At 45.1% G+C, this 15,949-nt stretch overlaps 1 protein-coding gene across 1 annotated transcript in view; it reads left to right on the forward strand.

Annotated features, from left to right (window-relative positions):
* The window catches only part of Medag (mesenteric estrogen dependent adipogenesis), a 16,808-nt gene extending 2,629 nt beyond the window's left edge, over window positions 1-14,179 (forward strand). The window contains exons 2-5 of the mRNA XM_028779814.1: window positions 4,759-4,868; window positions 10,041-10,153; window positions 10,318-10,603; window positions 12,895-14,179. Coding sequence (XP_028635647.1) covers window positions 4,759-4,868; window positions 10,041-10,153; window positions 10,318-10,603; window positions 12,895-13,019 — 634 coding nt within the window. The 3' untranslated portion in view covers window positions 13,020-14,179. The remainder of the gene's footprint in view (window positions 1-4,758; window positions 4,869-10,040; window positions 10,154-10,317; window positions 10,604-12,894) is intronic.
* The last annotated feature ends 1,770 nt before the right edge of the window (window positions 14,180-15,949 follow it).

Here is a 15,949-nt window from a genome sequence, read left to right on the forward strand (position 1 = left end):
ACACACACACACACACACACACATATGCACATGTGCACACACATACCACCTGTCTTCCCCCTAGGATGCAGCCTATTACTGACATGCAGTGGCAATGTCTGGCAAACACGGCCTTGAATTCTGCACATGCACTGCTCCCTGGTGTGAAAGAGACTCCTGGGAAGTCTAAATCAATAAAACAGGAAGGGCGTCTACTAATATTAACTTGAATCCCCAGAAGGGTGCAAAGCATTTTGCCCAGTGTCATCTTGTAAAGTGTTACAATGGGGGCACCATTGCTATTTATTTTTTTTATGATGGGAAAATGAGGATTAGTAATGAACCTACGAAGACACGGGAATCAGCTGAGCTGTGGTGTCTAAGAAGCGTTGTCTGACTAGCCCTGTGTTTTCAGGAAACTGCCTCAAACAGGAAGTGGCTCTGCCTTCCAATGGCCAGTGGCAGCTTCTCACAGGTCCAGGAGCCCCAAATAAATAACAGGGTTTCTATCCATCATTCACATGGAATATAAAACAGCCTTTTAAAAGTGCAGAGATTTTAAAGGAAGAAATGGTAGAACCTGCCCCTATCTACAGCCAACTAGCTAGGAGATAAGCAACAGCCATACCCTCCCCAGGGGTCCCTGTTGGGTAGAATGCTTGGGAATTATGGGTAAAGGCCTGCATTGGCACTCTACAGTGAGGAGTTCCAGCTCTCTGCCAGCCCCCTCAGGGTTGCCACTCCCAGTGGCAGCTTGCAGGTCTCTGCTCTGCTAGCTTGGGCTCTGTCTTGAGACATCCTCTTCTTTGTCCAGTCTCAGACGTAGAAACCGACATGTGCAGAACCCTTCTCCAGGACACACTGAACTGTGATCTGGGTGGGACCCGGTCTAGAGGAAGTGTTTGTGATACAGTTCTGCGCTGTATCAGTGGAGGAACCCTGATAGGAACATTTCCTTACCTTCTGTATAACTCAGCTTCCATGGCAGAGAATAATAATCGCCATATAAAATAAAGACAAAATGGGGATGGCTTATCGGGAACTGGAGTTCCATTCCCAGTATCTAAGTCAGATGGCTCACAACTGCCCGGAACTCCAGCTCCGGGGTATCTGGCGCTCCCTCTGGCCTCTGTGGGCACTGCACGCAATGCACAAACACCCACAGAAACACATGCACCCATTAAATTAAAAATACAAGCTATATTTTAACAAATCACCCCAGTCTTAAAGCCTTGCTGTATCAGAATTTAAATTGATGAAGCCCCGAAGAAACAAATACTGGCAGGTATTGACCATTGTCAGGTGTTAGTTTTTGTATTGTTACTAAGTAGTACCCCCATAAGCCTCCTTTGCACCGTATTTGATCCAGTCACCCTATTGTGGCAAGCTGCTTGTCTCTTTGTCTGGTGATGAAAATGAGTGTGAGCAAAGTTAAATAGCTTGAGAGAACATAGCCAAGGCTCTCATTTCCTGGCTTTGTTCCCTCACGGCCTTGCTCTAATTTTTAGCCACACTCTGCTGCTTACTAGTTTCAGCACACCTGGTCACTGTTGAATGGCTGCCTGCCTTCTGACATCTAGTCACCCATCCTGCCTCACCCCTGCCAGCTACTGCAGCCCTCTTCCTCTTTGCCAATCTCCCTGTGTGTGTTTGGTGTGACAGAACAGTCTCTTACCCATACCTACCTCGCCTCAGTAGGCGACTAGTTCCCTGCTCCTTGTTCCCCTTATTTATGTACCCTGAATGGTGGGATACCCTTTTCCACAGGTTTAGAGTTTAATTCAGAACATGACTGCTCTACCAAGAGGTCACATCCAAAGACCTTCTAGGTCTGTGTGAACCAGCTGGAATACAGACACATCTTTAATCCCAGGAGACAGAGGCAAGCAGATCTCTGAGTTCAAGGCCAGCCTGGTAAGAACAAGTTTCGGGTAAAGAAAAGTGTAGGTCCAGGCATGGTGGTACATGCCTTTAATCCCAAACAATGAAGGAAAACTTAGTTGTTAGAAGGAACCAGCTGTGTCTGAAAGTGACTTCTAATTGAATGGCAGACAAAGTGATGAATCAGAGAAAGATTTGGCAGAATAGGGTATGCCCAACTCTCACAAGAAGAGAGAGGGAAAGGGAAGTTACTTGGGCAGGAGAGAGAGAGAGAGAGAGAGAGAGAGAGAGAGAGAGAGAGAGAGAGAGAGAGAGAGAGAGAGAAGGCAGTTTTACCAGAATAGTTTTGCAGAGACAGATTGAAGAGAGAACAAGCTAGATACAGGTGAATACAATAAGTCAGGCTGAGAGAGAAGCCAGATTGAACCAGCCAGCTTAGAGAGCAGTTTGAGTCAGAACAGCTGAGTTGAACCAGCCAGTCAGAATTCAGAAAGACCTAGAAACGGTGAGCTTATTCAGCAGTAAGTCTCTGACGTTAAAAACCTTCCAGGCCTAGATAAGATTGTATGGAGACTAGAAGCTTCTAAGGCTAGGTCTAGGTCAGCAGACGGAGGCAGTAAGCCTTTGAGACGACAATTACTACGGGAGAATATAAGTTACTTTAACACAGGGGTGTTTTTTCAAACTATTGACAACTTAACAGGAAAGGTTCCGGGGTTCTTGATAAAACACAGATTCTGGTTGGATGAAACTGTCCAGGGGCTTGAATTCTGTATTTGGCATTCTGATGCTGTTGATCCAGGGACCACACCCTAAGCAAGGATGTCTATCTCTTCTGTTGCACGTTTAAATCTTGTGTTTTATCTGGCTCTCAAATGCATCGTGTAGCTCTGGGTGGCAAAGGTATTTTCTTCCTCATCTTCGTATTTTCAAAATCTACCTCACAGTGGTCACAGAGAGCTCTGGTCCAGTTCAAGGTTAGGCGTGGGTCAGGATCACAGTGAGCTTTGTTCTGAAATATGTTCACACATCACTGAGCGTGGACATGAACTGTATCTTATTTTGAAACATTGCTTTCTCTGACATTGTCCTGCCCTCTGATCCTTGTTCTGAGGCCAAGCTTAGAAGTTAGAGCCTAAAAGTGATTTGGGGACAGGGTGACATGAACAATTGAGTGTTAAGAGGACTTGCTACATAAAAGTAACCTTAAAGTTGTTTGCATTTTACCATCCCCTACGATAACCTTAGCAAAACCGGTAAGTATTCAGTGCAGCAAGGTGCTACTTCATTACTAATCCAGAATAACTGGTCCCTGACGTCATCTAGTAAGACACCCTGAAGTCAAAGCATCAGCTCAGTGTTAGCTCCTGAGACACCCATGGAGCTGAAGGACGAGACCCCTGATCTTTGTGAATTGTAAGGATTTTGTATTCAAAGTTTTATAATAATAATTTTCAAATAAGCACCCACACTTACTTATTTCGTTGGAATTTTGAGGTGTTTGACAAAGGGAGTGTAACTGGGAACTGGGAACTGGGAACTGGGAATTGACGAATTAGAATCATGTCCTTCACTCGGTCTGGCTTCCCTTCATTTAAGTTAACTGTGGTTAACGTCGGTCAAACGTGCTAAACTAGAAGCTCCAAATATTAACAAATCGTACATTTTGAACAGCACACCACTGAGATCCGGAGGTTGTGGTCTTGTGTCCTGCTCCAGCATGTGCCACATCCCCTTGTCCTGAGTATCCTGGCTGCAGATGCTACCCTTTTGCCATCATTTAGCTTTCAGCATGTTAGCATCACTGTCTAGTGTACAGATGTGTACAGATGTGGTGTCATCCAATGATTTCAGCATCTTCTGCCCCCAGAGACATACGTCTTCCAACAAGACCACACAATTCCTAATTCTTGTCTAACAATTCCACCAACTAGGGACCAGGCATCAAGCACATGATTCTATGGAGGCTGTGCTCAGTCAAACCACCGCACACTTGAAGGACCCCAGTTTGCATTTGGATCTTTTTGTTAACCATGTGGAGGCGTATGAAGGCTGTTTGGAAAAAAAATCAAAGGGCAGTGGAGAGAAAGCTAACTGTCTAGACTGAGAGTCAGGATTCGAAGAAATCTTTCTAGAGTAGAATAGCAGAGCAAAACCAAGGCAGCTAAATTTAATGAGGATATAAGCAGAAATCCATTAGAAGTTTGACTTTCTTTCAGTTACACAAACTGAGAATTGAGAAAATTTGAATTAGTAGTAGTTTGTAGGAATAATGACGAATGGTGTGATCCATGCAGGAGGGATGCTTATTTCTGGATTAGAATGGGGAAACGAGGGGGAGATAGAAAATTCCAGACCTATTAGACAAGATGAGTCCACAGGATAAGATTCAGTGAGTTCTACCTTTTCAGTTTTGTTTTGTTTTAATTTTAAGATTAAGGGGGAGGTATTTATTGTAGATATGAGACAAACTCACACAGAGAGACAGAGAGAGCAGAGAGATAGAGAGACACAAAGAGAGAGAGACAGATCAGAGAGCGACAGAGCATGGGAGAGAGGATGAGGGGTGATGGGGAGTGTTGTTCACTACTGATTCAGGGGGACTCTGGATTCTGATACCTTCAGATGAACTCTGCCCACATCATGATATATGACACTGGGCTCCTCTGGTGAATGCCACACATTGACACCAAGCCATCCCAGAGGCCATAGAACTGTCAGTCAATGACCAGAAGGCAATTTCCTTATATGTATAAAATGTGGTATCCTCTATTAGAATACATTTTAGGAAACATCCCTCAAAGGCCACGGCTGAGGCAGGTGCGTGTCCAGTCAGTACATCTCCTTCCTCACATGAAAGTGGATGCCACATCTCCAGCTATTTCTGCTTTTTCATAGATACGTGGAACTGACCAACTACTGTGATTATAAAGACTACAGGGAAACAATACTGAGCAAGCCCATGCTATTCTTTATTAACGTGCAGACCAAGAAGGACATCTCAAAAGGTAGGTATAGAAACATATAATCTGCATTTGGTTCTGCTTTGCTGGGTTGTGGGCTAAAGTCGGAGAGGCCTGAAGAAAGGACGATAGATGTGAGCTTATGCCAAGGGCGGCGATGAGCAACCTGCCCTGTGCAGCCGCTTGGAGCACGGCACACACTGGCAAAGCAAACCTAATGATGCAAACTTCTGAGCTTCTGACTTCCTGTTCAGGCAGGAAGTGACCTGACGCAGAGGTTTCCTTTCTAGACAGGAAGTGATCTGACATTCTGAGCCTTTTGGGTTGGGTGGCAGGACTGTCATGTATCACACACTGGGTCTGAGGCATGCTCTCCCATCACTAGCTGCTCCAACAACCTCACAGGTCCTAGCGGCCAAATGCAGACGTTTTGAGCACAAAAGGAGGTACAGTTGATAATTCTTTTTTGTTTTTTTTAAACATTTATTTATTTATTATTTATTTAATGTATGTGAGTACACTGTAGCTGTCTTCAGACACACCAGGAGAGGACATTGGGTCCCATTACAGAGCGTTGAGAGCCACCATGTGGTTGCTGGGAATTGAACTCAGGACCTCTGGAAGAGCAGTCAGTGTTCTTAACTGCTGAGCCGTCTCTCCAGCCATTTATTTATTTATTTATTTATTTATTTTTATTTTATTTTTTTAATTTTTTTTTTTTGAGACAGGGTTTCTCTGTGTAACAGAGCCCTGGCTATCCTGGACTTGCTTTGTAGACTAGGCTGGCCTCGAACTCACAGAGATCTGCCTGCCGCTGCCTCCTGAGTGTTGGGATTAAAGGTGTGCACCACCACACCCAGGTGATAATTATTTTTATACCTAGTGCCTTAGGAAGTCAGAGAGGGCATTGGCTCCTCTGGAACTGCAGTTACAGATGGGTGTAAGCTGCCATGTGGGTACAGTGAATAGAACAGAGAACCCAGGTCCTCTGGAAAAGCAACCAGTGCTCTTAACCTCTGAACCAACTCTCCAACCCTTAAATTTTATTTTAAATTGTGTGTGTGTCCAGTGTGATTTCTGTACATGAGTACAGTATCTTCAGGGGCTAGAAGAAGGCATTAGATTTCCCAGAGCTGGAGTAACAGGTAGTTGTCGGTCACCTGATGTGGGTGCTGGGAACCCAATCCAGGTCCTCTGCAAGAAGAGTTCATGCTTTTAGCTCCTGACTCCTTTCTGTCCCCATAGTTAATAACTTTCCTAGGATAGAGGTATTAAATACTATTTTGGTAGGATGCAAAGTGACATATTCTGTCATTCTTTTAAAGAAGAGGAAACCAAGATGTTTTTCCTAAGGTGGTTATAAGTGCTTCAGGTTTTGTGTTCTTGAGTGTTAGAGTTGCATGTTTAAACACATCTCTTTAGGTTTTTCACATTAACTGGTGACAACCATGTAATTCAAATTCCAGTGTAAACACTTCTCCATTTTTCTTCTCTCCTCTGCTCAGACTGATAATGTGGGAAAGTGTTGGGCACTTGATTTAATGGATTCCCAAATTCCATGGGAATTCCCACATGTGCTTGTAAGACGCTGCAGGTCACTGCCCCCAATTGGTTTTGATTGGGAAATAAAGATGCCAATAGCCAATGTCTGGGCAGGTAGACTGAGGAAAGACTTCGAGATTTGCAAAGGTGAGAAACGGGGAGAGAGGAAGAAGGCAGAGACCGCCATGATGGGAAAGAAGAAAGACATGAGAATCAGGGTAAGTGGCCACACAGGCCACTGCCCTATTGGGCCTTGGGTAGCAGAGATAAAAATCTAGATTTTAAAAGATGTTAACTCAGGAGTACTGGGGGGGGGTGGGAGGATGGGGGGAAGTGTTTGTTAGCAGCAGGAAGGAGTAGACATGCCCAGCCGTTATGCTAGTAAGGCATGTTAAAATTAACTGGTGTGTGTGTGTGTGTCTGTGTGTGTCTTTAAAATTTTCGAATCCAGATAGCTCTTGGGCGGGTGTGTGTGTGCAACCTGTCGGAAGCACAGAGAGGTTAACTAATTACCTCTACAGGAAAGTTACCGGCAAAACATTCTGTGTTAAGTGAAATTGTAGAGCCTGATTCTAGGTAGTATTCTTCAAGTGAGTCCAGGGTAATAAGTAGTGACTGGATCACTTCAGACAGACTCACCCAAGCCTCCCCTCTCAGCTGATTATTGGAGGGCTCTGTGCTCATCGTTCATAACCCCAAGTCAGAGCACTCTGTTTGCAGGGGAGACGAGAGCACATTGACCAGCCACACTGTGAGAGCATCCTAGTACCACATGTGACCTGGCTCGGCAATGACCAGGAAGCCAACCAGGTCTCCAAGATTGTAATTCACAGATGTAGAGGTCCTCCTCCTCCCCTGACCCCCCCCCATATCATTCTTTCTTTCAATTCCTCGAGGAATTCGTCTGAGTTTAGCATTTTAATCAAAGTGTGGTATCAGAAGGGATCTTCGAGAGGCTCGCAGATCATAGTTGCATGATAACATCTACAGGAGGGGCACCGGAGGAGGCATGGGAGCCCAACAGCTGCTCAACTGTGAGAAAAGCTCAGACGTGAAAAAGTTCTATAATATAAAAACAAAAGATGGCTGAGCTCCTACGATGAGAACTGTAACTAAGGCAACATGTCAGCTCCGCGGCTATTCTAGACTGCATTTTATGCAAATCAGCAGTTACCGCATCCTCGAGACAAGCAATGCTTCATCTAGAAGTCTGTCATAGTGAACACACAGATTGACAGGTCTATAAATGTGCAGGGTACAACCTGCCCAGCTGTGAGAGAGGCTAGACCTAGCTGTTTAATGAGCCTTTGAAAGGTCTTGGTTGATTTGCATGAAATTCAATTCCAAGTACCAACCGGCCTGCTTGCTTTATTTTATCTCTCATCTCAAATACCGTATAGGATGGTTAATATCTCAAGCTCCTTTTAAAACTTCAGAAGAAGGGAAAGTGTGGGCAGGAAAACTAAAAGCGAGTGAGCTGAGTTTAAAATCCATCCAGGGCTGGAGAGCTGGCTCAGCAGTAAAAAGCACCGGCTGCACTTCCAGAGGACCTGGGTTCTATTCCCAGCACCCCCACGGTGTTACAACCATCTGCATCTCCAGTCCTAGGCACGTGCGGTCCTCTGTGGCCTCTGAGGGCACTGGGCATGCAAGTGGTCCACAGGCATACAAGCAGGCAAAACATCCACATACATAAAAGAAAAACAAATCTGCCAAAAACTTCATTCCTTAAAATGTAAACACTTGCCTTTGGCTCTCAGGATTTGCCCCTTGAGACATCCCAAAAGCAATAGAATAGTCTCAGAATCACACCACAGCTGGTCCACGCCTTTACACAGACTCTGACGTGCATGTCCCCCCTCCCTTGATGATGCACTTGAGTAATGCCGGCTTGACTCTGGGAATGGAAAGAGATTAATAGCTAATAAGATTCCGGTGTTTTTAATGAGGAAACAATCTTCCCTTTCTTTATATCCTGTGTTGGGTAAGATCAGCGGGTGGACTCCACTTCCAGTGCCTTGGTGCTGGGAACTCTAGCCTGGAGCGATGGGGATGGTTTAAAATGCTTCTCAACCTTCTAAGGCTGTGACCCTTTTAAGACAGTTCCTTGTGTTATGGGGAGCCCCAACCATAAAGTATTTCAATACTACTTCATAGATATAATTTTGCTACTGCTATCAACAGTAATATAAATATCTGATATGCAGGACATCTGATACGTGGTCCCTAAAGGGGTCATGCCCCACGGGTTGAGAATCTGGCTTAGAAGCATAGGGAGCCTAAATGTCATCCCAGCAATCACAACATAGAGGCAAGAGCTGATTCAAGTAAGCTGACCTCTGATTTCTGGATGCATACCTTCAAGCGTACAAACACCACCAATAAATCAATGTTAAAAAAAAAAAAAAGATGCCAAAAGAGTCTAACTCTGCCTTGACAGTAAGCGCCAGTTCTCCTAGAGGCTGGTGGGGTAGTAAGCACAAGGGGGCTTCTTCCCTGCGTTCTGCTGGTTTTCTGCTTTGCACGTGAGGTGCTGGTGAGAACCAGGCCACTCTTTATAAGCTAGACGCACGGAGCTAGCAGGCTATGGAGAGGAAGTACTCACGTAAGGGACTTCTGATATACAAGGTGGCTGATTCCCTAGGCTGCTCTCACAGTGGCCAGAGTGCCTTTTACATTTGCAACATTTCGGGGAACATTTCTAGAAACCTCACTAGGCTCTGGTGGTATTATTGTATTAAATATTTTAATCCCAGACTGGGTTTCTACCCTGCCTTGGTTATTGAGTTCCTGGATGAAAGACACAATCACAGCCTTTATATTTACAATAAGCCTCTGTCTTAGTTAGGGTTTTACTGCTGAGAACAGACTCCATGACCAAAGCAACTCTTATAAAGGACAACATTTAATTGGGGCTGGCTTAGAGGTTCAGAGGTTCAGTCCATTATCATCAAGGCAGGAACATGGCAGCATCCAGGCAGACATGGTGCAGGAGGAGCTGAGAGCTCTGCATCTTCATCTGAAGGCTGCTAGCCTTCAGAACATTGACTTCCAGGCAGCTAGGATGAGGGTCTTAAAGCCCACACCCACAGTGACATACCTACACTGATAAGGCCACACCTCCAAATAGTGCCACTCCCTGGGTCAAGCATATTCAAACCATGATAGCATCAAACAGCACAAGAGCTGGGCAGCTGCTTACCCAACCCCAAGTTATCGCTTACTATTTATTATGTTCCATCTGGACTACTCTTAGCTCTAGTTGGGCAGCTCTTGGAGCTATGATCTCTTGATCCTTAACCCATGGTGGCTTCTCCTTCCTCCTCTCTCCTGCACCTTCTTCATCATCATCCAAACCCTAAACCCCACCTATGTCTCTTCTGCCCAGCTATTGGCTGTCGGCATCTTTATTCACCAATCAGAATTAACTTGGGAGCAGGGCCATATGGGTTACATGCAGACTCCAGGTCTTGGGAGCCCACACTTAGCAATACGATAGACAATAAAAGACAAAACCTCAACAGGTATGAAACTGAGGAAGCTGGCAGGAAAGAGTAGCTGCATCTTCATCTTCCAAAGCGGTTCCAGCCACGCCTCTGCTAATTGGAAGCAACACATTCATGTCACACAAACAACGCTTTTCACTTTTTCTAACATCTGCTTCTTGACTTCTAGAAAGGACCTATGCGTTTCTTGTGAACACAAGGCACCCCAAGATAAGAAGGCAGATAGAGCAAGGAATGGACATGGTCATTTCCTCAGTGATTGGAGAAAGCTATAGACTTCAGGTGAGCTGGGTTTTCCGCAGGGGGGCTCCCGCCCCACAAAGGGACCATGCCTCTTCCTCCTGGGCACCTCAGGGTGTTTGGCTGTGGACATCCGGGTTGCGGTAGATTTTATAATGCTCACAACGGTTTCGTATCCCATGACAATAAACTCTTTTCTCTTTCAGTTTGATTTCCAGGAAGTAGTGAAGACTTTTTTTCCTCCAGGAACTATCGTGCTGAATGGAGAGAATTTGAGCTTCGCCTACGAGTTCAAGGCGGATGCCCTGTTTGATTTCTTCTACTGGTTTGGGCTCAGCAATTCCACCGTAAAAGTGCACGGAAAGGTTCTGAACTTGACAAGCACGAACCCAGAAAAGAAAGAAACGATTCAATTATTTTTGGAAAAAATGAGTGAACCTCTAATCCGAAGGAGTAGTTTCTCTGATCGGAAGTTTAGTGTCACATCTAGAGGTACGTGGCAAACTCTCAGGGTTCGGGAAAAGCGGTTAGCTTGAAGGGTGGAGTAAAAACCAAGTTGCCACTAACTGAAATGCCCGAGGTCTGCCTCTTTACCAGAGTGAACAGTGATACCCTGGCCTACACCTTTGATCTCAGTACTTGGAAGGCAGAGGCCAGTTGGTTTCTGTAAGTTCAAAGCCAGCCTGGTTTACACAGTTCCAGAGAGTGAGTTAAAAACAAAAACTAAAAACCTGATAGCTCCAACTTGTGTGTGTGTGTGTGTGTGTGTGTGTGTGTGTGTGAAGGAATAAGAGGTGTTCCCCTGAAGGAGAAGCTGGGCATGGTGGCATGCACCTGTATTCCAGCTGGTCATGAGGCTGCATCAAGGGTGTGGCTGGAGGACAGGATGGATCCAGGAATTTGAGGCCAGCCTAGGCAATACAGGGAGATCCTGTTTCAGATAAAAAGAATAAGAGGTGAAAAGGAAAAAGACAAGAAAAAGGAAGAAAGATATAGTGAGTTTTTCTTGTAAGCCTCCTAAAGTTTCTGACAGAGCAGTTATATGATATAGCCAAAGCAGAGGGTAACCTGAAATTATTAACTTAAGGGAAAAATTATGAATTTAAGTGACTATATACACTCACTTCAGCACACGAGGTTTAAACTATCTTGGAAGAGAGCTGCCTCCTTTACCTTCACATGAACTCAGGGCAACAGGGCGTGCAGCTAGCTTGAAAGTCTCAGTGGCTATGATCTCTGATTTAGCAGTATATTCGTAAGGGTTCTTAGATACTGCAAGAATAACTCCTAGGAAGGTTTCATGTAACAAACGCACATGGCATATGGTGAGATCTCAGCTTTGAAACGCATGCGGCTCAGGCAGATGGCTTCCTCCTGAGTGAGCTGCTCTCTGAGGGTTAGCTAGTCCAGGGGGCCCCAGAGCACTTCCTGGACCAGGGCTCTGGTGGCTGTTTGTAGCAACTGCCAGCTCAGGGCCCCTGTAGTGTTCTGCAGAGCAGATGTCAACAGTCTGGATTAATTGTATTTAGTGGCAGTTCTTTCTTCCTTTGTGTGCAGCCAAAGTCAGGGGCTTTTTTTTTTCTTCCTGGAAATTGTCTGTGTCCTCCCCTCCCTCCCTCCCGCCCTCCCTGCCTCCCCCCCTCCCTCCCTCCCTCCCTCTCTCCCTTTCTCCCTTCCTTTCTCCCTCCCTCTGCCTCTGTCACTGTCTCTCTTTTTCCCTCTTTCTCTTGCTTTTCTTTCTCTGAGTCTGTTTCTCCCCTTCATTTCAGGCTCTGTTTTGCTCACCTCCCAACCCCTACCCTCTCTTAGGCCTCTTCTCTCTGCCTGTTACAAACAAAAGCTTTGTGGGTGGGCTCACCTTGCTTTGGCTGTGCCACTGTTGCTGGATCCTCAGATCCTCAGTCTCACCCACTGGCCCTAGCATCCTGGATAGTCTTCCTGTTTCACTGTGACTCACCCTCCCTCCCTGTATCTGCTTAGGGTTTCCACCAGGGCACACAGAGTAACAAACCCTAGAAAGTTCGCATTCCCTAGAAAGTTTCCCCAGAGCCAGATCTGGGACCTCCTCAGCTCGAGAGCCTTGGAGAGGACGGACCCCCTGGGAGTTGGCTGTCATTACAGAAAGCACAGCTAGGCACACCTGTTGCAATGGCAGGTTGCCAAGCCTGGCACGCAGCCCTTGGACCGACTGCCAACCTGGTTCTGTCCACTTCAGAAGCTGATCTCTAGCTGGGAATGTAACTCAGTAGAAGAGTGTTTGCGCGGCATGTGGGGAGCCCTTGTTTCCTTCCTCAGCCCTGCAAGTTGAGTAAACCAACCAACAGTCAGAATCTGACTCCGAACCCCTGACTCCTGGCCCTGGCCTCTGTCTTAAGCATGTTTCCCAGTACCTGCTGCTGTAGCTCAACTCTCCAGCCCAATGGCAAGCAGTCAGAGCCCTGGATGTCATTGTTGTTTGTTTGTGAAGGAGTCTCATTGTGTAGCCCTCCCTGGCTAGCCTGAATCTTGCTATGTAGACCAGGCTGGCCATGAACTCACAGAGATCCATCAACCTCTGCCTCCTGAGTGCTGGGATTAAAGGTATATGCCATCATACCCAGCCAAGAGTAATAATAGCACAAAGAAGCAAAGAATCAATGTACTTCTATTTAGTTTTTGAGTGTCCCTCTAGAAGCCAGGATTCTCTACTAATTGCTAAAATGGCTATTTTGGATGCGTTTCAGTGACACTTTTTCTTTCCGTAGTGATGGTAATAACGAACTCCTTATTTACTATGTTTTTAGGTTCAATAGATGATGTTTTTAACTGCAACCTGTCACCCAGATCATCAGTTACAGAACCGCTTTTGGCAGAATTCTCATTTCCAAGTGTTCAGGAATCTGAAGAGACATCCAGCCAACTTATCTGATTGGTCTGAACATTCTAGATGTTGCCCTTTGGAGGTCTGTGGCACACAATGGGTTGAAGGGGTAAGAGGAGGCAGGGGGTGGACATTTCTATCCCTTTGCCAGCCTCTGACCCTCCAAGGTTCTGTAGAGAACCTCTTTTCCCATTTCCCTAGGCATGGTGCCCTGGCAGACCCAGTGGCTTCCATCAGGGGTATGATTATGGGATGGAAGGACTTTGTCTCTATGGCATAGAGTGTCATTGACATTGAACACTTCTGTGAAGAATCTAAGGAATTCAATCACCTATGGACTTTGCTTAGCACCCAGTCACTCTGGAGACCTTCCTGGCAACCTCTGCGGGAGGCACCTGACTGGGATGCTAACCCATGATGTTTTTTGGATCACAGAATGGCCCTCTGCAGCCAGCAGCCCCAGCAAGCCTCCGTCAGGGTTAAGTTCTTCTCTTGCAAATGTGTTAGGTAAAGCCAGTACCAATATTTCCCTGGGAGACAAGTCTGATGTCCATCCTGCCAGTGGGATGAACATTCAAGATACTGAAGATGCTGAAAGATCTGCAGGCAGCCAGGATGAGCCCTCCCTGAAATGTAAAGCCAGGTGATACACCAATCAACCAGTGACAGGAGAGGGTCCTCTTCCCTGCAGGTACAGCATACAAATGGTATTTGAAATAGGCTTTAGCAATCTTAATATGAAAAGAAAAGCCTAGATAAACTAAGCCATTGCCATGGTACATTGGACATCAGGATGCTTTCTGCCTCACAGCCCCAGTGGGATTCACTGAAAGGGAAAAAAATATCCAATCTAAATATAAAAGTTTGCATGAGCGGCCAGGCATGGCGCCTGTAATCCTAGCTCTCAGGAGGTGGAGGCAGTAGAATGAAGGGTTCAAGACCATCCCTGGCTACATAGGGAGTTCAAGGCCAACTTGGCCTATTAATACAGAAAACTGTCTAATAAAAACAAACCTCCATCATTGCACATGTGAATTCCACCTATACTCATAAGAAGGCAGATTTATGGGCCCCTTGTAGCATCTTTTCTGTCCTTCTAAAAACGTATTCCCATGCTACATATTTTGATAGCAATGTTGATGGCCTGCCACTTGTATCTGAGATGTTACCTAGTACATATGCACAATTAAAACTTTTCTTAGCCTGCAGCTTGCAATTGATTTAATTTGTGGCCAAGAAAGATACGGGTGGCATCTTGAGGTTTGTGGGTGGTGCCCGTGGTTGCTCTGTGGCACACAAATGACAGGAGGGGTGTGGCTTTAACAGCCGCTACCTCAAGAAGGGACTTAGAGAGTGAAGCCATAAAGTATTTGGAGAAAGAAATGAAGGTTGGTAAAGAGAAAAAAAGTGCCACTCTGTCACAAGAGGATAAATATGTTATTAAATTCAGTAAAAATGAAAATAATAAAGAATTCTTACCAGTTCTCCACCAGAAATAAACCTTAGGTACACAGCAAAAATTAAACTCTTCCCAAAGGAAATAAAAACTATTTATAACATTGACAATTTTCTTTTGAAACTGAATTGATAAAATAACCAGTAATCAGCCCAGGAAATGGACCGGAGAAGTGGGAAGTTAATTTCATCATTGAGATTTCTTAGTTGGGCTGGAGAGATGGCTCAGCGGTTAAGAGCTCTTCCAGAGGTCCTGAGTTCAATTCCCAGCAACCACATGATGGCTCACAACCATCTATAATGGGAACCGATGCCCTCTTCTGGTGTGTCTGAAAAGAACTACAGTGTACTAATATACATAAAATAAATAAAAAAAAACTAAAAAAAAAAAAAAAGTTCTACTAACAAACACTGTAGATCCCTTGTTAAAAAAATTGTTTTTTTAGTTGACGAAAAAAGCACTTACCCAAATTATTCATTCAAGCAGCCACCTATACCAAAACATACAATGATAGTGTATTTTATTGACAAATATTTCAAAGAAGTTAAGGTTGGCAAATCTATAAATTGGTGAAAACGTTTCCTGGCTGAAAGAGGCTCAAAACAGGGCACGCACACACCTGATGCGGATAACCAGCATGTAAGAATAGTAAAAAAAAGTCTGTAGGATGGCTCTGTGACCTGCTGTCACCCAAGCTTTTGTTGAAACATTATTGTCAGAGTCACCAGCTCTTGAATCTTAATTAGTATATGTTAATTATACATATTGATGGGTTTCATGACAATTTCATACATGTCCATAATGTGTTTCGATCATATGCACATGCCTCCCCTGTTTCCCGATAACCCTTCTACTCCTTCTAATTCCATGGTTATTTTATGGAAATTTCTATCTGGGGACAGTGATTTTTCTAGGGCTCCTTAGCTGCCACAGCCTTTGTGACACTGAGATCCAGAAGGCCTCAGGAAGGTCCAAGGCCTGTGATGGCCAATTCCATGTGTCTGCTTGGCTGAACTAAGGAGCCTATACTTGGTCAAGCATCATTCTAGATATTTCTGGGAAAAGTGAAGTCGACATGAAATTGCTGAATTTTGAGTAAGGCAGGAAATCCTCTTTAATGTGGGTGGATCTCACTTAGTCACCTTCGGGTTTAGCTATGAGAGACTTCTCCCCGCAAAAGGAATTCTGCAAGTGCTGGCAGCCTTTGGGTTGATCTCTGCTTACTGCTTCATCCTAGATGGTGCGTCTAACAAGGTCCAAAAACCCTGGGCAATTCCTTAAAGCAAACCTGCAGAGATGAGTGTTGGGTAATCTCAGCATCCAGTGGGCAGAGGTAGAAGTATCAAGAGATCATAGTTATATGGCATGTTCAAGGCTAGCCTGGGTTATATGGCATGTTCAAGGCTAGCCTGGAATATGTGAGGCCTTGTCTCAAAACAAGTAAATACCCAAGAAGAGAAAGAGAAAGAGATGGAAAAGAGAAAGGAAGGAAAGAGGGAGAGGGAGGGAGGGAGGGAAGAAG

This window comes from Grammomys surdaster, unplaced genomic scaffold (assembly GCF_004785775.1).
Source record: "Grammomys surdaster isolate TR1022 unplaced genomic scaffold, NIH_TR_1.0 362, whole genome shotgun sequence".
NCBI classification, from domain to species: domain Eukaryota; kingdom Metazoa; phylum Chordata; class Mammalia; order Rodentia; family Muridae; genus Grammomys; species Grammomys surdaster.